The 24,340-nt window shown below is 41.8% G+C and overlaps 1 protein-coding gene across 3 annotated transcripts; it reads left to right on the forward strand.

Moving 5' to 3' along the window:
- Nucleotides 1–270: 270 nt before the first annotated feature.
- LOC104333137 (DBF4-type zinc finger-containing protein 2) lies at nt 271–21,420 on the forward strand. 3 transcript variants are annotated; one of them, XM_075430060.1, is made up of 7 exons: nt 271–356; nt 7,978–8,089; nt 8,706–8,757; nt 9,294–9,345; nt 9,956–10,061; nt 10,875–11,002; nt 15,644–21,420. In XM_075430060.1, exons 2-7 carry the CDS (start codon nt 8,066–8,068, stop codon nt 18,426–18,428), a joined length of 3,147 nt encoding a protein of 1,048 aa, XP_075286175.1. In that variant the 5' UTR covers nt 271–356; nt 7,978–8,065; the 3' UTR covers nt 18,429–21,420. The 3 variants fall into 3 exon arrangements, with proteins under 3 accessions (XP_075286175.1, XP_075286176.1, XP_075286177.1); XM_075430061.1 differs by lacking the exon at nt 271–356 and adding an exon at nt 6,842–6,918; XM_075430062.1 differs by lacking the exons at nt 271–356; nt 7,978–8,089; nt 8,706–8,757; nt 9,294–9,345; nt 9,956–10,061 and adding an exon at nt 12,059–12,289 and having other exon boundaries at nt 10,915–11,002.
- The last annotated feature ends 2,920 nt before the right edge of the window (nt 21,421–24,340 follow it).

The raw sequence follows: 24,340 nt of genomic DNA on the forward strand, positions 1-24,340 counted from the left end.
AGGGCCGCCGGCACGAGAGCGGGGAAACGGCGGCGCAGGGGCGGGAGACTGCCCGGGGCAGGGGGCTGCCCGGCGCAGGGGCGCGCAGGAGGCCGGGTGGGCGCACGGAGACGCCGCAGGAAGGGGGCGCCCGAAAGCGGGTACGAAGCAGCGGCGCAGCCCCTCAGCCCCGGGCGGGAAACGGCGGAGCCCGCCCCGCCCTTCCCCGCTCTCCCCTCCCCTCCCCTCCCCTCCCCTCCCCTCCCGTAGCGCGGCCCTCTGCCCCGCCCCCGCCGCGCCGACCCGGAGCAGGAAGCGGAGGATGGCGTCCCGTGACCCCCCCGCGGCACAGAAGAGCTGGCGGGGAGGGGCTGGAGGTGAGACAGCGCCAGGGAGGGAGCCGGGCGATGGGACCGGCGGGGCTGGGCCGCTGGGGCGGGGGCCGCGCGCTGCTCAGCGAACCTCCTGCGCGCGCGGGTGGCGCCAGCCTCCTCTCAGCCCCCGCCGCGGCGGGGAGCGCTGCAGCAGGGCGGGCGGCTCGGCCATGCGGCAGGGCGGGCCCTTTCCGCCTGCGGCTAGCCGCGGGGCCTGGGAGCTGCCTGCGGCTCCGCCCTGGGCGGCGGCGGCTGGGCGGTGAGGCGGGAGCCGGGGACGCGCAGCCCGGCGCGGTCGGGGCGCAGTGGGGACGGGACCCGACCCGACCCGACCCGGAACCCGAGCTGGTGCTGTGTGGCGATGGGCTAAAAGCAGCTGCTGGAATAAGTTACCGCCTCGCTGTTGGTGCCCATGCTCTTGGAAGACAGATAACTTTGTCCAAGGGGGAGGTTCCCCCCTTGGTTTCCCGCTGTCTGCCCAGCACAGACCTTCCCAGGCGAAGGGGCGGCAGAGGTTTTTGTGAGGTGTGTGTGGAGGAGCATTTTCCATTGGCCTTTTTGCCCCTTTTTATTTATGTTTTACCAGTTGCGGTGCAAGAGTGACGCTGCCTGGAGGGTTTCTTTGATGCCTTTGAAACTTACATTCTGTCAGAATGTCCCACTGATCTTTTTCATGAGTACGTTTCATGCCTTTTGGTTGGCTCTTGATGGGTTTCTCTTGTTAAATGGAATTGTCAGAGGCTTTTCATCTTCTGGCTGCTGTTTGCAGAGTAATTCCGTAAAACCAAAAAGAAGCGTCTGTGTGAGGGACAGCTAAAGTAGCCTGGATGGATTTATACCAAATCAAACGTTTCTGTACGTAGGAAGTTGTTTTTACATTTGTTACAGTTTACAGGATTTTTCAGTGGTAAAATGGTTACGCCAAAGCTTGTACAGCTATAATTATTTTTTCAGTCCAACAGTTTAAGATATTTACAGTTGAAAATATTTTAACTAAGCTACAGTTCTGCAGGCTTTGCATGGACATCTGAAAAACCCTTTGTGGATTTATAGCTGCAGTTTCTGTTTTGATAAAGTAAGGATTGTAGTTCGGTTTTTCTGATACTGGCAACATAAATAAGGTATCTACATAGCAGATGTCCTTTAAGTTACTAAGCTGTGATTTGAGCTTGACTTCAGATGGTAAGCAAGCTGTATATAGTTCAGTTTTTTTCGTTGTCCTGAACACTAGTGTTCTCATAAAACGCTGAGATAAAGAGAATAGGTTTTCCTTTCTTGTCGGCTTTGTACATAAGTATCTCTGAAAGATCTTCCTCTGATGTTTTTCTGTCATTTACTAAGAGATAGCCAGGCTTTTACAAGTTTTACCTAACGAGCCCTTCCTCCAGTGAGAAAATCTGGTCCATCAGATCTCAGACTGTGGGAAGATAATGAGGAGATCCAGACTGGAGTAATTCGGTCTAGTTATATTCACAGTCCTGTGCTGTTTAAAGTTACTGCGCTCCTAGTTTGGTTCAAATGCGCATGGGTCTGTGTTTCGACGTGGGGTGTAACTTACAGGATTGTACTTGCAGAGGAGTGAACTTCCAGTAGCATACCACCATGGAAATTAGTCCTTGAAATAAGGAAGTAACTAACTGTTGTAGTAGTTATCCTTCAGCATATTGCAATTACTACTGCCTGGCATTGCTGAGATGAAACTAGATATTTGCGTATCGAAGTGCTTTAATCCAGTTTTGGGGCAGTGGATGGGGATGAGTGGTTGTGGTGCTTCCTGCTGACTGTTTGACCGCCCTGTCAGTGGGGTTGCTCTGTGGTTGCAACACACTTACTACACCCCACATTTGTAGCTTTATCGTAAGAAAATACATATATAGAGAGATTAAGAAGTTTAAAAATTGGTAAGTTGACTTTGCGCACATGAAACAAGTTATTTTCCATAAAACATCATTCATGAAAGATGGTCATGTGGGTTTTTCCTGCACTTTCTTTTGGGTCCCAGCTGTGTATAGGACACAGAACAGGGTGACTGGGATCAGTCGATCTGTCAAGAAAGCTTTTCTCAGTTGTCCGAGGAGAAGGCTTATAAGCACAGCTGGGGTTTTGTGGTGTGTGAGTTTTTGTGGTTTTTAATATTATTACATGAATTGATATACTATGAGAATGAGTCTGGTGTTTTGGTTGGGTGGTTGTTTTTTTTTTTTAGTTGAGATATTAAGATATTTCTTCCGACCACAACTGCTATAACAGCCCTGCTACTTTATAATGAGCAGTGCGTAGCTGGTGAAAGAGCAAATCAAGCTTAAAGAAAACAAACAACAAACCACACATCTGTTAAGCCTGATGGTATGTAGCCTCATATAGGAGCATCTCTTCTACATATATGAAAACAGGAATGTTGGGGCGATCGGCTAAGTCCTGCCCCGAGGGTCGCGAACCTGGAGAAGCGGCGGAAGAATGCAGCCGACTCAATGTGAGTGATAAGCAAGCTTCGTTTATTACAGTTTGGTTACACAATTTATAGAGTGATTAATTAGCTACTACATATTGCAAAGTTAGAGCTCATTATTGGCTAGCCAGCTAAATGTCAACTCCGCCCATACTCCCTCATTCTTCTCCAGCTGCAACCTGTTTTTCACATTCTTGCTAACCGCAGAGTTGATTTGTTAAATTCCTTGTTCTGTCAAGGACACCATGTGCTAAGCTTAAAATGGATTTTCTACAACAAGCAATTCGGTCGAGCCTTGCCATCCCCCCCACACTTCCCCCTTTTTCTTTTTAAATTGCGATAGGGCTCCTAATAGATGAGAGTTTGTTAAAAATACACAAAGGTCAATAGGGAGGTCGGGGTCACGACGGTGAACGAAACGTGAGGCAATCTGGTCAGCAATTTGAGAGAGGATACGCTGCTGTTCCGACGTAAGTTGCACCGGTGTGGTTGGGTCTGTCCCACGTAGTAACGGTCGAAGGCTGTCCAACTGTGCGTTGGATATTCCGACGACAGGACGGATCCATTGGATGTCTCCCATCAGCCTCTGGGCATCATGTAGCGTGTTGATTGACGTGTTGAGTTGTAGTTTTTGTGGTTGAATCTGAGAGTCAGCAATCTTCCAGCCTAGATATAGCCATGGCGCTTTCGTTTGAATTTTTTCAACAGCTATTATTAAGCCATTCTCTCTCAGTGTCGTATGTAATAGCTGAACTTGTTCGGCGCTGAACTCCGACTCCTGCGTGAGCAGGATATCATCCATATAATGATAAATTAACGTGTGTGGCCATAATTTCCTTAAGGGTTGTAGTGCATTGTCCACATACAACTGGCACAGCGTGGGACTATTCTTCATCCCTTGTGGTAATACTGTCCATTCAAAACGCTGTGCTGGCGCCTCTTTGTTAACAGAGGGCAAAGTAAACGCGAAGCGTTGCATATCTTGCTCGTGTAATGCAATAGTAAAAAAGCAATCTTTTAAGTCCACTATCAACAGTCTCCAATGCTCTGGTAACATAGCGGGGTTAGGTAGTCCTGGCTGCAGCGCTCCCATCGATTGCATTTGAGTGTTAACTGCCCTTAAGTCATGTACTAGCCTAAATTTTCCAGATTTTTTCTTGATCACAAAAATTGGGGTATTCCAAGGGCTTGTCGATAACCGCAGATGTTTTTGGTCTAGTTGTTCTTGCACTATTTGATGAGCGGCGGTGAGGCTTTCCTGCTTTAACGGCCACTGCTCGACCCACACTGGTTCGTTCGTTATCCACTGCAATGGGATCGGGAAAGCCCAGGTTGCAGTGACCGTTACTGAAAAACCTTCTCGGTGGTTAGCACCACCCCCAATTGGTCAAGAACATCTCTTCCAATTAGACCATTCACTCCAGTCGGGAGGGGCATGATAGTGACTGGCACGGTCGCACGTCTGTCGTCTATGATTATCAAAATACGGTCCACGCTCCGTTGTACCGGAGTGTATCCTCCCACTCCTTCAACTCCTCGCTCCATTGGTTTCGTAGGCCATGTTTTAGGCCAGACCCCTTCTTCTATAATAGTTAAGTCAGCACCTGTATCCAACAGCAGCGAGAGGTGGATCTGTTGACCCCGGGCCTCTAGCGTAGCCATCGTAGTCGGTCGATGGTTCATCGACATGGTCAGAAATACTTCTGCTCCCGTTGAGCCAAATCCTCGGTCCTCCCGGGGGGTGGTGATTTTCGGGGAAATACCCGCAGTCAGGTGCGGCAGCGGTATCAATTGGGCAATTTTGCTGCCTGTTGGAATATGTATTGGCGGAAACGATGTCTGGACAATGATGCTAATAGTCCCAGTAAAATTGGCATCAATGAGTCTTGGGATGACCGTCAAACCTTTTAGGCTTGTTGACGAGCGGCCGAGTAATAACGTTTCACATGCTTGTTTATTAATAATCACTGGTCCCTTTACATTGCTTGGTACTCGTTGGAGTCTTTGATCCAATAGGGTGACAGTTACTGCCGTTGCCACATCCATTCCGAGGCTGCCGGCTGTAGCTGGTTGTAACTGGCTGCTGATGTCGCTGTGGGCGTTTATAAGTTGGCAGTCACTTGCTGCACTGCTGGAGCTGCTACTTGTGTCGGGGCGCGACGGCTCGACGCGCTCATCCGTCCGTTTCCCGACTTGAGACATATCTCAGTATTGTGATTGTTCGTACGGCAGTTCTCACACCACACCCTGGTGGCTTGACAATTACGTCTCATATGTCCTTCTCGCCCACATCGGTAACACTTAAAGTTTCGTGGCGGCTTCAGTCGTGCCTCTGCAGCATTAACTCGAAGGGGTTGCAGAGCGGCGAACACTTGCTGTTGGAATTGCTGTTGGGCTGTGAAGGCCTGTTGTTGGGCTTGAAGGATATCGCTTCCTAACTGTTTCATAGCCTCGACCAACATAGCTTGTGGTCCTACCGGTACCCTACTCATTCTATCCAACATTAGTTCTACTGTGGCATCAGCGGGTAAAGAACTTATGATGTTTCTAGTTTGAGTATTCGAATTCTGAATAACACACTGCCTTAGCAAAGCTGCCCTCATCCACTCCGGTACATCTGACTGTTCTATGGCACTAGTGAGGCGATCAATAAAGCGAGCAAAAGTTTCCTCCCTTCCTTGCTTAATGCCCATATAGGACGGCGAGGGCTGTGCGGTTTTAACGTGTTCAAGAGCAGCTCTAGCCGTACGCATAGCCTCCAAGCATCGCTGCGGCCCCATCTGCAGTTGTGCCCTGATTGTGACAAAAGGACCTGCCCCCATCAGTTGTTCTACTGTTACGCCTCGCAGCGGATCGCCCTGCTCCCGCGGCGTTTGAGCGGACGCTTCACAATATCGCTGCCAATGGGCCTGCCACAACAATAACTGCGACTGAGTCATAATCATTCGCATAATAACCTTAATATCCTCAGGACAAAGCACAGCACCCCCCCATATATAATTCAACATCTGCTTAGATGGCTCGCCGTGCAAACCTGATTCATTCACCGTGTTCCGTAACTGTGACAACAATTTCCAGCCTAACGGAGCATGATTACCATGATAATCCCCATGCGCATCTTCTTCAAACGCTACCGGAAAGGCCAAGGGGAGAAATTCCCCTGCCTCAGACGCTTCGTCTGCCACCTTCCTCCAATTAATACCCATCGGTCTCCTACAGGTCCCACTATCCTTTCCCGTTTCTTTATTCCCTTGCTCCCCCTTTCCTTGCTCCATCCCTTGCTGCTCCACCTTCCGCCCTATCCCTAACTCCTTTTCTTCCTCAGCCTCTTGATTGTTACTAGACCCTTCCATCGTCACCTTCACTTTTTCCCAGCACGGAGGCTCCGGGACCTTACTCGTGCTAAATAACAAGGCATTGTCTCCAGGGGGTGCCGTGGTTCCACTAGAAAACAAGGAACATCCCGCCTCCGGCGGGGGGGCTGACGGCTCTACCTTTTCCAACTTCTGAGTAACAACGGCCGCAAGGTTTTTCTCAACTTTATACCTCTTAATGCAATTGATAACCTCCCGCCACGGCTTCATTAACTTTTTACCTATCTTGTCATCATCAATCACCATATCCCATAACACGTCTCCAAAATCCCTCCACTCCTTCTCCTCAAATAACGAATCTGGAGTCTTAAAAAACCCCTTGAGCTTACCGGTTGCCACTAGTCCCGCTAGCTGTTTAATACAACCAAGCTCTACTCCCTGCTTTTCTAAAAAGCGCTGTAATAACTCTAGGGCTACTTCCTTATCCATACCTTTAACAATAAGCCTTTATCCTTTAACAACAATTAAAAACATATACCTGCCGAAGCGATATCCTTGCAGCCCTTAACCTGTAGCCCTTGCGGTGGCGAGCGTACGCAAAATCACGTAGTCAGGCTCCTAAGTCGACACACCACAGCGCAGTGTTCGGTCGCTTCTGCCCCCTGGTCGCTGCTCCCAGTGCCCCGCTCCTTGCCGCTGCTCCAGGTCCCTGTTCGGGCGCCAAATGTTGGGGCGATCGGCTAAGTCCTGCCCCGAGGGTCGCGAACCTGGAGAAGCGGCGGAAGAATGCAGCCGACTCAATGTGAGTGATAAGCAAGCTTCGTTTATTACAGTTTGGTTACACAATTTATAGAGTGATTAATTAGCTACTACATATTGCAAAGTTAGAGCTCATTATTGGCTAGCCAGCTAAATGTCAACTCCGCCCATACTCCCTCATTCTTCTCCAGCTGCAACCTGTTTTTCACATTCTTGCTAACCGCAGAGTTGATTTGTTAAATTCCTTGTTCTGTCAAGGACACCGTGTGCTAAGCTTAAAATGGATTTTCTACAACAAGCAATTCGGTCGAGCCTTGCCATCCCCCCCACACAGGAAAAGAGAGGGGAAGAAATGATTTGTGTAAAAACAGTTTATAAAGGGCAAAAAGTAAAAGTGGTTGATTTGAAACTTTAAGTTTGTCATCCCACAATTATGTAACTGTTAAGCCAAGAGCAGATCCAATAATTGCTAAGTCCTGAGTTTTGAGACAGGATGTGATACGTTCACTGTTATGCTGGTGACAGTGATTGTGCAGGTTATTGTGGCCTTTCTGTTTTCCTGTCCATAGTGCTGATGATGATCCTGCATTGAGTATATGATCATTAATTTATAAAATGCTTTGATGTCCAACCTACTGTGAAGTTTCCAGTACATATATTACTGCAATGTCTAACTTGTTTATGTAATACAAGGAAAATAAAACATTGTTTTCTAAGCAGATTCATGAATGGTGCTCAAAATAGATTAATTTCATTTTGGTTAATATTGAGGATTTTCTTTTCTGTTATTGTATAAGTGTACTTAATTTCATGAGTGCTAGCATACAAATGGACAGCAATGTTTAGTAGGTAGGGACTATGAGTAAGAAAGAAGAAACAAACTTATTCCAGAAGGAACAGTTAACATTTATGTAGGAAAGACTGTCAAAACAACTTCTATAATAAGGAAGAAGGATGTACTACAGACTTCAAAAAGGAATTTATTAATTTTATCAACTGACGTGTTTGCAAAGTGGCACAGAAAAATTTACATGCCTTAGTGCATGGAAAACATGCATTATTAACTCTATCTTAAAAGGCTTTTTAACTACTTTGTTGCCAGATGGGATGAGAAAAGAGAAGTGTCCTGCACTGCAAGCAGCCTCCTGTTCAACATTTATTCTTTGCTAGTCTGGAGTCAGCTCTGGTGGATGAAGAAGGCTGATGACTGTAAGGTTTGTACTGGAAAGCTGATTTTATGCTTGCATTCCGTAATGTGAAAGGACTCTGTGAAACTCTGAAGCCCTTTGTGTTTGGGCACCCTGAAGCATGTAGGTGCATGTTGCTGCAGTCATACTTTAGTTAAAAATTGTGGGATTCAGTATTGGTTTGCAGGTCTTTTGAGCAATAAGCATTAGTTTTGCAGCCTGGATAATTATTTTGTGTGGTCTAGGTCTTGTATGTTTTTTATTAACAGAAGTCTTTCATGTCTATTGTAAAGGCAACTTAGGAAATTAAGTGATTTTGACAAGGTTGTTGGTTGATAACATTAACATAGTCTAAGCTGTGTTCGTAAGTATAGTATTTGACTTTGTTAATTAGGTCAGAAATTAACCCCTTCTATCAAAGTTAACATGCATTGTTAAATATGGTATTAGGGTAACCCAGGATAGCAGAAATTTAATGCAGCTTCATTGAAGTCAGGTTTTGGTCTATAGCTGAAACAATATAGTGCTTCCGAACACAATATAGTGGATCTTGGACTGAAGGATGAACTTGAGGATGGGCTTTACTGTGTTGGTTTTTTTTTAAAATTTTTTATTCTCATTTATTTTGTTTTTTTACCTACAGATGTTTGACAGAATCAAGCCATCTGATGAAGCTTCTGCTTCTTCAACACAAGGTGAGAAGTTTAAAGTAGGTGTTTTTGTTGCAGTTATTCTTTTTTTTAATGTGATAATTAACAGTAGAAGCATTAGGTCACCTTGTAGTTTCAATGGCATACTTTGATTTCCTAAATTTCATTACAGAAGTTAGATGGAAGAAGTGACTTCTGAATCATCCACAAAGTTTCCATGTAGATGTAATTTTCTTGTCCTGTAATAAGCTGTTTAAGAAATGCTTCATTTTATCTCAGTGGTCGCGGATGTAGCAGTATAAATGTAGTTTGCCTAGTCTTGATCCCAAACACATCAGTATAAATATTCCCACTGACCTTGACCATGAAAGAGTAAAGCATATTTTATGAAGCTCTTAGAGGAACTTGGAGGACAAAAAGTTCTCGCCTTACATGCTTTCCTGAACTTACTGAACTTTTATCTTCCTTTAAATAGTAGTTTTGACAAATACAATGTAAGAGAAGTAACTAATTGCAAGTAAAACTCCATTCCATCCCTTTGATATTATGGTTTTTGTGTTGTTTTTTTTTTTTTTCTGTAGGAGTTGAAAGACATGGTGTTGAAGGCTCACTACGACAGGACAGCAATAGCAGGTAAGTTAGGTGATGATCTAACTGGCATCTAGCTTACTGCTTACACAAAGCAAAACACAAAGAATCTGTTTTTCAGCTTTATCTGTTATGTTGGGTAATGGGTGGCAGTGATGCAAAATAGATCAAGTGTATGATGGAGATCCGTTTTGTCTTGTACCCACATACCACCAAAAACTGTGGGGAAGGTGCATTGTAGTGCCCAAAATGAATGCGTGGTTGTCAATATTTCTTTGTCTTCAGTCTGTTTGTTAAAACTTCAAAATACTAAAAACCAGAAGAATGAAAAGATGACTCTGCCTTTTTCTGGAGATACAGTTCTTTTCAGATTTCAGCCAACTGAGATTATCATTTGTGTTAGCTGTACCTTCAACCTGTTGTCCTTTGTTCTGCACTTAAGAAAAACTAGGGAAATTTGCTTGGGAATACTTTAAAAAATGTAGTCCTACCTGCCATTACAATTCTGAAATAGAAACATTTATCTTGCAAGTTTGTTCCAACTCTGTACTATGATAGTTATTTAGAATTTCTATGTTAAGAAGACGAATTAAACAACCCAACATTTTTCGTTTTCCTACTGAAATGCCTTGGTAATATTACCTGCTTCTTTCAGTTTACACACAAGAGGGCAAGAACATTCTCAGCCTGGAGTATCCACTGTGCAGAACAGACAAGGATACTGCAGCTGTTGCCATGTACACTACAGTAATCTGGAACAGGTGAGAAGGTTTCTGCATAATTCAGCAACAGATAGCAAGGAGTACCAAAAGACTTTATCAGCTTATAAAATACCAGTTTCTACACTGAACAACCAATGCTGAATGAAAGATAATCAATTTCTGAATTGCACAATGTATACACAGAGAAGATACTTCTTATCTGTTACCTGTTAAAAAGATGCTGATGGAGTGGCATGGCTTCTGCAGTCTGCTTTTCTCACGTGGCACACTGCTGTGCTTTGTATCCAGTAGGTTTATTTCTGTGGCTTTAATCTTGAAATCTGAATATATTATAAAGTATTAGAGATGATATGTTAGATATCAAGGCTGAAGACATTTGGTCAACTGTTTTCTCTTCTTTAACTATGTCAGTCTTCTGTCTTTTAGACTTTTTCAATTAGAAAGTAGGAGCCTACTTAATGTTCTATGCTTATGAAAATTCTCCTTAATTTGAATGAGTTATGGGATGTTTACTCATATGAATTTCAGGAATATTTTTAAAAGTAATTTATAGATACAGTTAGAGTATTAATACTAGTTACAAGAGATTTGTGAGCAGGTGTCAGAGCTGCTAATTTACGTTCCAACTCAGAAAGATGTTGCAATACATTTTAGTATTATTTGAGACTCCCTAAGCATGTTTAAAAATCTCATTGAATTGAGGCCTTTAAGTAGAAAAAGCTGAAGATTTTTCTTTTTATTTAAATATTTTCATATCAATATTGTAATGTTTAACCTGGGAAGTAATTTTTAGGAACAGGCAAGTGTGTTGCTAGTAGTATTAAACTAATCATCTATTTTATCTTTCACTAGCATGTTTTCAGCTCGCAGCACAGACATTTTACCACTTACTGTAGGAATCGTATGGGTACCAGTAGCCTAATGGAACGGTTCCTGCAAGATGTTTTACAGCATCATCCCCACAGATACCATGACAACAGGTAGACTACAGCTGGTTTCTTTTTTTTTAAATGTGTGTTGACAGAATGCATGTATTACAAGTTCTTATTTCTGTTCCACTGCTGAGCAGTAAATTTTGCCCATATGAGGTGAAACTTTCAAACTGAAGACAATTTAGAAAGGAGTGTATTTATATAAACATTGTCCAAGTGTATTGCTTTTGTGTTGTCTCTGCGCTTTTAAACTTTGTTTCACTACTTGAGGTTTTGATATAGCACTATTGATAGCAATTAAATGGGAAGAGCTGAAAAAAGGAGTATATTGGTCACAGGTATAATGGAAGACTGTACAATCTGACATGCATTTCTTGTAGTTTGGGTTTTATATATATTTTATTACAATTCTTAAAATTCTATGCTCTATATATATTTAGCAGCATATTTTATGGTATGTTTGGAAAGAGGGGTTTTTTTGGCTTGTTGTTTGTGGATAATGTCAGGTGAATGTATGTTTATTTTTTCATTATCCTTGCAGTTCACACATTCAGTTAATACTTACATGAATTACATTTATTGGCCAATTTGTTAATGTTCAGATTGTGAAAAGTGTTCTCTCTATTATCATGGGGATGTTTAAGAGTGATGAGGGTCAGTGTGTAAGTTTTTCTGTGTAGATGAAGGGAATACAATTGCATCTCGCTTCTCATTTGTTATGTTCTGCAAGGCAGATAAAAATCCCAGAATGAACCCAGTACAGTGTATCTTGATATACAGCTCTGCTATAGATCTCACAAACAGGTAGAATGGTGTTTTGCCTGAAGGCAGTCATATTGATATTATCAGGTATGTGACAGAACAAGCTAATAGGTGAGTCTAGGACAAGTTAGCCCAGCACATGTATGCATCACTACAAATAAGTAAGTTTCACTTTAAATAAATAAATAAATTTAATCCTTCTAGCTTAAGAACTTCAACAATTTTTTTGCCATGGAGAAAACATAAGATTCACTTTAAGGCAACCTGAAAATGAAAAAAGCCCTCTCTTGAGGTGTCACTAATACAAGGTTATTCCTTTGGTGAACGAAATCTACTAACTAGGAAAAACAAGCTACTCGTGTTCCTCTAAGTTGTTGGAAGAATGAATGGAATGAGAAAACTAAAGTACAAAATCTAGATGAAGTTGGAGGGAGAAGGGGGAGGAGTAATCCCGAATCTAGACAGAGTTTGGAGGAAGAAAAGAAAAGATGGAAAAGAAAGTGTGAATAGATTTGTGTTGCGATCCTGCTCTGAAGAACGAATGAAAGAGTCACATTCTTAACTGCATCTGAGGTAAGAATTGGATTCTCTTCTTTCTTACATAAAAACACTTGGATTGATACACAGTTTCACTCCGTTCTTAAATACCTATTTTTACTATTTAGCTGAATGCACACAAAGGATCTTAAGAGTGTCATTTGAAAGGATTATAGAAATATTTCTGAGACTTGATTTGTTTTGCAGAACCAGAATACCTAGTAGCGATGCAGAAAAATGAAAAGAAATTAATCAGAGCTTTGCTTTGTACTGAATTTCAAAGGATATTGTTGTTCTGCCCCTCCCCCCAGTAAAAAACAAACAAACAAAAAACCCACACAAACCAGCAAATCATTGCTTCCTCCAAGCTCTTGGTGTCAAAGTTTTTTAAGAAATAATACTGAGCATTTAAGAGAGTAAATCTTCACTCTGCTTTTGGGGCTGATTTGTAGAAAAAACATCAGAAGTTCCTAACTGTAGGACAATAGTTCTATGCCCCAGAGACTTTCTTACAAGTAATTTTTGAAAATTGAATATAGGCTGTTACGCGAGCTAGAAGCTTAGGCGTTTGCTGTAGTTTATCCATACCAAAATCTATGTAGTCCTATATTGAGTCTTTCAGCAGTATCCAGATGCCAGGTGTTTGATGCAAAGGTGGAAGAACTCTGAAGTGAGAAAGTCAAAAGATTATTTCTACTGCCTTTGGCCTTCCCTTTAGGTCTAATTCTGATCTGTAAGATTTTGAAATTTGAACAAAGGTGTTTTATCTCAGAGCTTAGGTGGACAAGAATGCATACAGCAGTAGGGCACAGCAGTTCACCTGACAGGCATTGTTTGATCATCTGATGTATTTGATTACATTGCATTCATACGAGAGTAGAAATAATCTTTTTTTTTTAATGTTTTGTTATATGAGGTTTCTCCTTTTGCTTAGTCAATTCTATAACACTTATCTGTACTCTGATGAATTCTATCCCCTTTTCTTGGAGAACCAGAATTCCACTGTATTCTAAAAGATGAGACATCTTTGAGGAAAGTGTTGTATTTTTGGAGTAACAGGTTGTGTCATAAAATATTATCTATTTTTCATTGAAAATAATGTATCTTGAGCAGGGAGGAGTTGTATACTGCTGTTGGTGAATCAGTGTGGCTTGTTAGGGTCATGCAAAGTGTGTTGTAAGTTTTATCCCTTGTTTATCAAAATTTGACTGAACATCCCTATTGTGTTTCTTTATGTAAATTATTCAGAGGATCCTTTTAGCATTTCCTTGTCATCTGAAGATTTGAGTACTTTACTCTTCAAAAATTTTCAAAAGGGCAAGTAAGCCTGAACTGCAGGGCATTCAGCTTCTGATCTTTTGTTATGATGATGAGTGATTGTTCAACCCTCCTATTTGATATTAGCAACTAGTTCTTGGTGTTTGAGTGTGTGTGGGGTTTTTTTTTTTCCCCCGTCCCCCAATGATTGTTTAGCTTTTTAATAGACTCCTAGGGACCTTAATGGAGGCCTTTTGCATATCAAAATAGTAAATATTTTCTTCTTTATCTACTCGGTTATCACTGCATAACATGTAGTCCAGAGATGAGTGAAATACAACTTTTTCTCTTGAGAAGCCTTGGTGGTGGCTAAATCTTACAGTCTTCCAGCTATTTTATTTTATTTTAATTGTTGTTACTAGGGCTAACTTGCCAGGTACAGCTCTAAAAGCTTTTAGTTGCTATGAAATGTTTTGTGTTGCCACCTATAACTTCATTATGTTTTTAAATGTCAGCAATGTATTTAATACCTTACAGTCTTCTATAACTGTAATTATTTATAAGAGAAATGTTCTGTTGTGGCATTTTTGATTCAGACTTTCAGCCTGTGATTGCATTCCACATGCATTACCAGGAATAAAACCAAAGTCCGTGGCAAGTATCAATTAAACATCCTTTACAGTAAAGGTGCAAAAATATAATTTGGCGTCTCAGTTATGTCAGTTTTTGTTTTGTTGTTTCCTTTGACCAAGATAGCCATGTCTTCTGCGAGATTCCTGCTTCTGGTATGCATGAGCCATGACAGCTGTTTTTTGTTTGTTTTTTTGTTTTAAACATTGGCCAAACCTATCATTTTTTTCAACTATAAAACAGTTCTTCCCAGCTGAGAATTCTTGTTTTATCTGTCATATCTCAGTAAAAGGCTGAGACATAGCTATATTCAGATAAGTTCTCTTGTGATTGTTTTTCATTGTGAAATAGCTAGTTAGAAATACTTGCTACAAGTTTGCTTGGTATCAGCTGGCTTTATTAGTAATTAATGTTTGAGTCCTTCAAGGACTTCTGCACATGTTGAGAATTAAGCATTGCTAATTCCATTGGCTCCTGACTGTTTTAACTTTCAATAAATGTGGAAGCGGCATGTTTATAACCAAGGAAATTACTGTACAATAAAATTTATTCACAGTACTTCTGTCAGCAGTTGAATGCACCATGAGAAGTGCGTGGCTGTCTGCTATGTATTAGAGTAAGCATCCATTTGGGTCTCACAAGGTTTGGTTACAACTTTCAAATGAAACATAGTATTCTTTCTTCAGTTATAGTTATTTTTTAAAAAATTATTTTCTTTGGATTTGCACAGCTGCTACACATTGAAGCCTTGTGGGTTCCTGTGTTGCACAAGAGAAATAGTCCATATCTGTCTGTTCTGTCAATTCTGCAAGACATAATCACATGTATTTGAGGCAGTCCTAAAGGCAGAACTGCCAGTTACAGAATATGTAAAAATCTTCTGTTGTCACAGGAAGGCTGAACAGATCATAACTTGGCTTCTTATAGAAGTGAGTGAGAAGCTGTGGTATGTCTGTGAGAAACAGTAAGCATGGAATTCCTTGGCAGCATGTACAGAGTTAGGCAGCCACGTTTTGTAGGGAAAGGGGCATTTATACTCAATATTTTTTATACTGTGCCATATTATAATGTTCCATTTCTCTACGAAAGCTCAATATTAATGATAGTTTTACTATTAAAATAACCTCTTTATAAGCTCACAATTTCAAACAAAGGAAGTATCTTTATTTTTTCTGGCTTTTCTGTATTTATAAAATGATCATAATGTACGTTTGACCATTCTTAAGGGTGACTGCACAGAGAGGCTAACTGACTAATGCTCGAATTGTTATTGTTAGCTTTGTGGATCGTTGTCCTCCTCCACCGTTTTTTGAAATTAAGTATCTCTGCTAAAGTAGCAGATCTGGTAACTTGAGTTTGTTCATTAGGTGTGATGCACTCTAGGTAATTACTCTTTTTCTAAAAAAAACCCAAAAAACCACCACATTATTGTTTCAAAAATGTTATGCATATTTACAGGATTTGTATAAGGTGTTGGTTTTTTTTTTTTTCCCTCCTCTGTAGACCAACCTATGATGACATGCCACTCCCTGTCACTCCAGAGGCTGATAGGATTGCTTGCCTGTCCCCAGAAGAGATGGAGAAACAGAGGAACAGAGACAGGCGGGAGACTTCCAGCAAAGACCAGGAGTCTGTTGGCAAAATATGCTCTTCTGCTTCATGCCTGTCTCATGAGGGCAAAAACCAAACTTCTGTAACACAAACACTTATTAAAAAACTAGAAAGAGGGCAGGAACGTGTTAGAAGAATATCCCAGCAGTCTATGGGCATTCATAGCAATGAGAAATGGGATACCCTGAATGATGCTCAAATTGCAAATCATAGCCATGAAGGCCAGTTCACAGCTGTGAGTTCTTCTGTTAATCCTAATACAGGAAAAAATGTTAGAAATTTGAAAGCATCAAATCTGATTCTGCATAGTGGATGTGATAAAACAGAAATGGAGGTATGCAATACTGATGGGTTATTGAACCCATGCTTGAATCCTGCTCCGGAACTGGTTCACCCAAAACGTCCTTCAGTTTTTCATCAGAATCCTGTGTGCAGCCACAGCAATTCTTTGTGTATTACCTCAGGTCAATCTCTCTCAAAACGAGATGGTTTACGAACTCAGGATGAAACTTTGGTGTCTGATTTCCTTCTCAGGGATACTGTGGGTATCAGCAGCTCCCATGATCTTGGGACATCCCCACAGCTAGCAAGATGCAAAAACATGAACAGAGGCGATGAAAGTTCAGTGGATGAAACTATTGAAGATGTTATTTTGAAATACTGCCATGGAACTACATCTGGAGAAATTTATTTCAAAGAACAGAATAATCCCTGTTTAACTTTTTCATCACTTCTGGACCATACTCATTTAGATGGTTCTGAAATGAGTTTTGACTGTGATGCACCTGTTCAGGCAGGAGCAGACTTACCCAAGGCAGCTATAAAAGGTATAGAATTCCTAAAAGAGGTCCAAATAAGTTTGCAAGATAAAGACTATGGAACACAGCTCTCTTCTGTTTTAAAAAGTGAGTCAGTGGAGAAAATAGAACCAGTGAAACATGATGTCATAGTACATACTGAAGAACCAGTTCTTCCAGCTCTGCCTCATGTGCCTCCTTCTTTTGTGGGAAAGACTTGGTCTCAAATAATGTATGAAGATGATATAAAAATTGAAGAACTTGTGCGTGATTTCAGGGAAGGTCGTTTTCGCTGCTACTTTGACAGTGAATCCTCAGCCAACTGTACAGGGAAGAGAATGAAGAAAAAAAAGCAGAAGGATGAAAAGAAGAACAATATTGTTGAGGGTAATAGGACAGAAGGTGCATCAGTTAAAGCATTGCCAGAGTTTAATGATGCTTTAAGTGGTGGCTCTGATTTTGATAACCCATCTTTAGCCTCAGATAAACTATGCAACCCACAAATTCTTGAAATGCCTAGGAAACGGACGTGGCGCCTGGCTTCAAGATGCCAGGTGGTTAAAGTCAGCCATGGCACCCAAACAAGTCTACTGAACTACCCTGTAGCAAAAAGAAAAATGTCTAGAAGGGAATCTGATCCAGCTGATCAGAAAGCAAGCATCATATGGCCAGAAAATGAAAAAACTCCAAACATGAAAACTAGACTGTGTGCCCTTAAACTTCCTGAGTCCTATAGCAAGATTATGAGTCCTGTGCAGCCCAAGACAGTGGTGTATGTACTTTCGTGCCCAGAGATAAAACAGTGTAAAGGTAAACCTATAGATATTCCCAAAATGAGGAAAAATCGTAATTCCACAGATAGCAAGGACTCTGTAAGGTATAAATACAAACAGTGTTCTTTTAAATATTATGACCCACTGACAAACCGAATTCTGAAAACGCCTCCAAAGAGTACAGTTGGAGAAAAGGCCAAAAAGCCCTCCCATGTTCGACAGCTTTTCAGAAGTCTCAGCTTTGATGCAAATATGAGGAAACTAGCTGATGCACAGAGAGAAGCCACACTGTCAAAGTCACTCAATTGGTCAGACTTCTATAGTTCACCTTCAGCATCTTTCCTGCCAGATCCAGGTAAATGGAATGATGCAGCCTCAAGTCAAAAGGCAGATGGATCTTCTGTTTCCACTGAAAGAACAGATTGTCTGGTATCTGGTCACTCTGAGAACTCTTTTAAACACCTGATCATTTCACCTTTGAACTCTTACCAGTCTGCGGTAGAAGGAGATGGTAGATTAACTCCATTTACCAGTAGAGTTACCAGAAGTCCTCTGACATCCATCAGGAGTGAGTGGTTAGAGAGGGAGAATCCAAAGGCAATATGGAAGAGAAAAGAAGGCACTAAAAAAGAAGCAATTTTTTCCAGAAAGGCTGTGGGACCCATGTCTGTCAGATGTTCTGCTGGGAGGAGAGGAAACAGAGTAACCGCAGGCAAGCAAACTTCCACAACTAAAAAACAGCAAAAAGAAGGAGTGAGAAGGAAACTTCGTCCTCGTGCCCAGAAATCTTCTGCTTTCTCCATCCATAGGTGCCAGACAAGGAAAACTACAGTGGGAAAGCACCTTAAGAAAGAAAAGCCTGATGCTAAAAAATTAAAGGTGAGGAGGAAACCAAAAAGAACATTTCTGAACTCAACAGTTGTCACAGGTATTCCTGAGAAGAGGCAGAAAGTCACATCGGAATCTTTTCCCAAGAAGCCAGAGCGAGCTTCTCCTGAAGTTAGGAACTGGGAAGTAAGTGGAGATCAGGGCCACCCTAGCACTGTGAACCAACCCTCTAGAAGAACTGTTTCTGTACCATTACTTAGAAACTGTCTTACCAGGTGAGAGCTAGCTACCAGAAGAACTTTTTTTTTAATAGCCAGCACCTGGAAAAAGATTGAGGAAAAGGAAAGGGAACAAAAGGAAGTCATAGATGTAGCAGTTGAAGTACTAGAGCTGCAGAAATTGCAAAGTCAGTCCAACAGGTGAAAGAAGTACAACTGTAAACTCGGCTCTTGTTCCTGGAATATGGAGACATAATGTATTGCACTGTTCTACTGTGTAAAGCTGCAGAAGTTGTGCATTTGAGTTAAAAAGCACTTAGAATCCTATTTACTAGATTGCACCTGTACATCAGAGAAATGAGCTTGAATAGTATCATATTGTTTTTATGGTATTATCAGTGCGTAATAGTGCACCAAAATAACGTAAATTAGAAGCTGTATTAATTAATGGTGCCTATTCTCATTTTTCCACATAATTCTAAAATGCAAAAAATGGCATGGTGGTTATGCTAGAAATTAAATGAAGATACATTAATCTGGGCTGAATTCTGTGTATGTATTTTGTATCTGTATATGCACACCTCATATATATACTTGCCTATGGAGTGGCATTAAAATTAATACAGTATGATACAATTCAGATCAATTCAGTGCTTTCTTGAAATGAAATATAACTGTACATGTTTTCATATTGATTTTTTTCTTGAAACCATGTCCGAAGCAGTTATTTTGGACAAAAAGTCACTGTGGGCTCTCATCAAGCAATAATGGACTGTGCCGGTAAGGAAATATGTGTCTCTAGGGCGCTGTTCAGATGGTGGTGGCTAAAGTGAAATCCCGAATTCCAAAAGAAATACAGTCTTATGATTTGGGTTGAAGATTTTTTTGTTGGGTGGTTTTTTTTTTTTTGTTGGGTTTTTTTTGTTGGGTTTTTTTTTTGGTGGTGGTGTTGGTTTTGGTTGGTTTCTTTATTTTAAAGTAGCTTACTGATTAAGTTTATAGGTGAATTTCACATTCCTTAGTGGGGGGATGGAAGTGTTATAATACAAACAAATAGCAATGAGTTGTTCTAGAATTTCAGCCTTAAATTAGAGTTTCTGTGCTTTTTTTGATTTTAATGGGGTGTACTGTTGGTTACATTTTTATATACTGTAGTTGAAACTTAATAAACTTTCAGTAAATATTTAAATAAACCTTAGGGAGCATCCATTTAAATGTATTAGAGTTCAAATATCTGTTTAAACAGATGTTTGAATATCTATTTGAAATACTTAGTTGAATTATATTCCATAGTGATTCATGTTTGGCCACTGATGCTGTAACTAATATAATTTTATGGCAAAAAAAGACTGTAGTGTTTTGTGTTTTGGTGTGGTTTTTTGTTGGTTTTGGTTTGTTTGGTCGTTTGGTTTTTAATAGTTATTATGGTGACAACTCATTTAATGTGTTCAGGGGACATAAACCTCAGTCTTGCAGATGTTTCTTTGTTTTAAAATCCAAGATTAATTGTTCATTTGTATTAAGTTAAGCATATAGTTAAATGTAATCAGAATCAGGGCTCTGGTTTGTAAGTCTGAAGTTTGGTATATTATATAATCTATCTTACTTTAAAGGTCTTTTTAAATTCTGTAGTTGTACAATACATCTTTCAGAACACAAGAAAAACATAGAAAAGACCAGACCCTGCTCTCTCTACCATTGAACATAATATCTGTGCATTTTCCCCATAAAAACCAAGATCATTCTTGATTCATTTTCTGAAGTGTCAAGGGTCATTGGTTGGTATGGAGATAAAGGTAGACTTTGAAATGTTTTATTTTAGTATACAGTGTCTGAAGGAAATATAAAAGCTGTCATCATAAACCACTTGTTCAAAAAACATTTTGGGGATTTTTTTTTGAATGTATGTGCACATTTTCCAGGATAAATAAAAGATGTGCATGTACTTAAGCCAGCTGGAAACTAAGTTCCTTTACAAGTCAAATATGGTGTCTCAGATTTTTTTTTTCAAATTTATTTTTTAAATAAATGTTGATTTCTATGGATAAATTTTCCTGTGGTTGTCAGTAGACAGAATCTTATGACTGTATTGCAAGTCACTGGAAAATGAAGGGTTATAATGTGTTCTTATAGCCCTCTTAACTAATTGTGCCTATATAATTTAATATTTTGTCTAATATAAGACTGATTTTTTAAAGCAAAGTTTTAAAGGAATGGTTTTTATAGAAAGGCTAATTTTTAGATAAAGCAAAAGAAGATTTTTAAATAAAATTCGTTTTAAAGCAAAGCTTTAAATTAACTCTATCGATAGTCCCATTCTAACATATTTTTATGATACAAGAGTGTTTTCCTATCTGACTACTTCCATCTTATTTTTCACAATATTGTACACATGAAGAGCATGAATTGTTTTGTGTGTGGATAAGGTTTAATGTGTGTTGTACTTTAAGATCACTAGTGCATATTTGTTTACAGCCAAAAATACTGTTCTCTATACTCATTCATTGCAAGCTTGTGTTTCTCCAGCACACAACTTTTCCTTGAAACCTTGAGTAATAAAAGTATCTTGAGGACTATAGAATGATTAATATTTTTAGCCTGTAATGTGGTGGGTTTTTTTTTTGTAAATAATAGACCCCTTTGTCAGGGTTTGTTTTTTTGAAAGACAAATGTACTATATTTAAATAAAAGTGTAAGTAGCTATGTATTTTCCTTAAAAAAAGAAAAACAACAACAAGTATAAAATGTAACAATTGTCTAAAAAAATACGACTTGGGCTGCAAGTCTGGAAACATTTGTGATTACAGCAGATCTTATTTTGATACTGTCAAGCTTGGATGATACTCTGTGCCTCACTCCTGTTTAGAAACCACTTCTGTGCATGCTCAATGACTGCTTAGAAAAAGAGCAGAGATTGTGATATAAGAAGTAAATGTAGAAACTGCTTTGCAAAAAGAATTGATGACGATATGTGCAAAACAAAAAATTGCAGAGACACTCCAAATAGCACGTGCATGAAGGAGAAAAGAGAAGTTTTCTGGGGTCTTGAGGAATTAGTCAGACACTTCCCTGTTAGATAAATGATAGATAAATGCTGCCACCATTATTGACTAGCGTGTTTCATTAGCAGCATGGCTGAAACTTCAAAACATGATTGTGAACCACACCAATGGAAAACTTGAGAGCTGAAATACTTTTCCACTGAAAGTGATGGGATTGTTGGTTGGTTTGGGGGTATGTTCTGGTTTGGCTGTGGCCGGCAACAAAAGCGCCATGTGGCCGCCCCTCCCCCCCACCAGGGTGCGGAGGAGAATGGAAAGAAAGAGGCAGAAACTGGTGGGTCGGGATAAGGGCAGTTTTAACAGAACAGCAAACAAAGGGAACAGGAACAACAACGATACAGATAAGGGGAACGCACAAAACAAACCAGCAGAACAGAGCCCACAGAACAGAACCGCTCTCCTGGACTGGACCACCCCTGAGCCCCCGAGCTGCAAGTGAGTTCCCACCCCCAGCTCCCCCCTACTGGAACCCAGCGTGACGGCACATGGTATGGAATACCAGGCTCTGTTTGGCCAGGTGGGGTCAGCCCGCCTGGCTGTGCCCCTTCCTGGAGTCCAGTGAAAATTAACTCTGTCCTGGCCAAACCCAGGACATTATCCACCCCTTATTCCGTACCATCTACGTCACGCCCAGGTCCCCCATGGTCCAGTTGATCACCACTACTTCTCCTGTCTCCAGATATCATTCCCTTAGTCTATGGATCATCACTCTAAAGTGTCCGTTGAGTTCATTTAATCCATGACTTCCGCTCCATCTGTCGTAATGGTCTTCCGTGGCAGGGGAGGTGATGTGTGGTGATGGGCAGTCACTTGCTGCATCGGGAGCTCACGGCTGATGTATCTGGTGCGGCCCGTGCCCACAGTCTGCAGGAGATGTCGATATTGATGAAGTTGCTGGATGCCAGTTGTTGAAAACCAGGTCCAGTCCCGTCATTGCTGTGCTCTGCTAGGTTTCATCAAAAAGTCCATTCTTCTTTAATCTGGACGATTCTTACTATGATACTACTGATATATAACAATTATAACAGTGATAACAGACAGTGACAGGGTTATTTAACAATTAACTTTATACAATTTATTTATGGACTATTCTCGCCCAAAATCAAATCCCCATGAGGTACACATCAGACTTCCCCATCCTTCCACATTACCCACCAGGTACACCCAGGTCCTTGAGCAAAAGCAATCCCGCGGACGGGCTTGCCTTTGCCCAAGGCAGGACTAACCCAAACTGTCTTCCCTAACATGTTCCGCATGTGCACTACAGGGACTTTATCCCCTTCTACGGGGTGCTGAGGTTTTGACTGGGCAGGACCAGTCCGGTTGGTGGACCCTCTGGTGTTAACCAACCAGGTGGCCTTTGCTAAATGGGTATCCCAGTTTTTGAAGGTCCCACCCCCCATTGCTCTCAGAGTTGTTTTTAGCAGCCCATTGTACCGCTCGATCTTTCCAGAGGCTGGTGCATGGTAGGGGATGTGATACACCCACTCAATACCGTGTTCTTTGGCCCAGGTGTCTATGAGGCTGTTACAAAAGTGAGTCCCATTGTTCAACTCAATTCTTTCGGGCGTGCCATGTCGCCACAGGACTTGTTTTTCAAGGTCCAGGATGGTATTCTGGACGGTGGCATGGGGCACAGGGTAGGTTTCCAGCCATCTGGTGGTGGCCTCCACCATTGTGAGCACATAGCGCTTGCGTTGGCGGGTTTGTGGCAGTGTGATGTAGTCAATCTGCCAAGCCTCCCCATATTTATATTTTAGCCATCGTCCTCCATACCACTGAGGCTTTACCCGCTTGGCTTGCTTGATTGCAGCGCATGTTTCACATTCATGGATAACCTGTGCGATAGTGTCCATGGTCAAGTCCACCCCTCGGTCATGAGCCCATCGGTATGTCGCGCCTCTTCCTTGGTGGCCCGAGGTGTCATGTGCCCACCAAGCTATGAATAGTTCACCTTTATGTTGCCAGTCCAGATCCACCTGAGCCACTTCAATCTTAGCAGCCTGATCCACCTGGTGGTTGTTTTGATGTTCTTCAGTGGCCCGACTCTTAGGGACATGGGCATCCATGTGATGGACTTTTACAGCCAACTGCTCCAGACGGGCAGCAATATCTTGCCACAATGGGGCAGCCCAGATAGGTTTGCCTCTGCGCTGCCAGTTGTTCTTCTTCCATTGCTGCAGCCACCCCCACAAGGCATTGGCCACCATCCAAGAGTCAGTGTAAAGATAGAGCACTGGCCACTTCTCTCGACTGGCAATGTCTAAAGCCAGCTGGATGGCTTTCACCTGTGCAAACTGGCTGGACTCACCTTCTCCCTCGGCAGTTTCTGCAACTTGTTGTGTAGGGCTCCATACAGCAGCCTTCCACCTCCGCTGCTTCCCCACAATGCAACAGGACCCACCTGTGAACAGGGCATATTGTTTCTTATCTTCTGGCAGCTAGATATACAGTGGGGCCTCTTCAGCATGTGTCACCTCCTCCTCTGGCGATGCTCCAAAATCTTTGCCTTCTGGCCAGTCCATGATTACCTCCAGAATTCCTGGGCGGCTGGGGCTTCCCATTCGGGCGCGCTGGGTGATCAGAGCGACCCACTTACTCCATGTAGCATTGGTGGCATGCTGCGTAGAGGGGACCCTCTCTTTGAACATCCAGCCCAGGACCGGCAATCGTGGTGCTAGGAGGAGCTGTGCTTCAGTGCCGACCACTTCTGAAGCAGCTCGAACGCCTTCGTATGCTACCAGAATCTCTTTTTCAGTGGGAGTATAGCGGGCCTCGGATCCTTTGTATCCCCGGCTCCAGAACCCCAGGGGTCGACGTCGAGTCTCCCCTGGTGCTTTCTGCCAGACTCCAGGTTGGGCCATTCTCCCCGGCTGCGATGTAGAGCACGTTTTTAACATCTTGCCCTGAC

The sequence above is a fragment of the Opisthocomus hoazin genome, chromosome 9, assembly GCF_030867145.1.
Source record: "Opisthocomus hoazin isolate bOpiHoa1 chromosome 9, bOpiHoa1.hap1, whole genome shotgun sequence".
Taxonomy (NCBI): Eukaryota; Metazoa; Chordata; class Aves; order Opisthocomiformes; family Opisthocomidae; genus Opisthocomus; species Opisthocomus hoazin.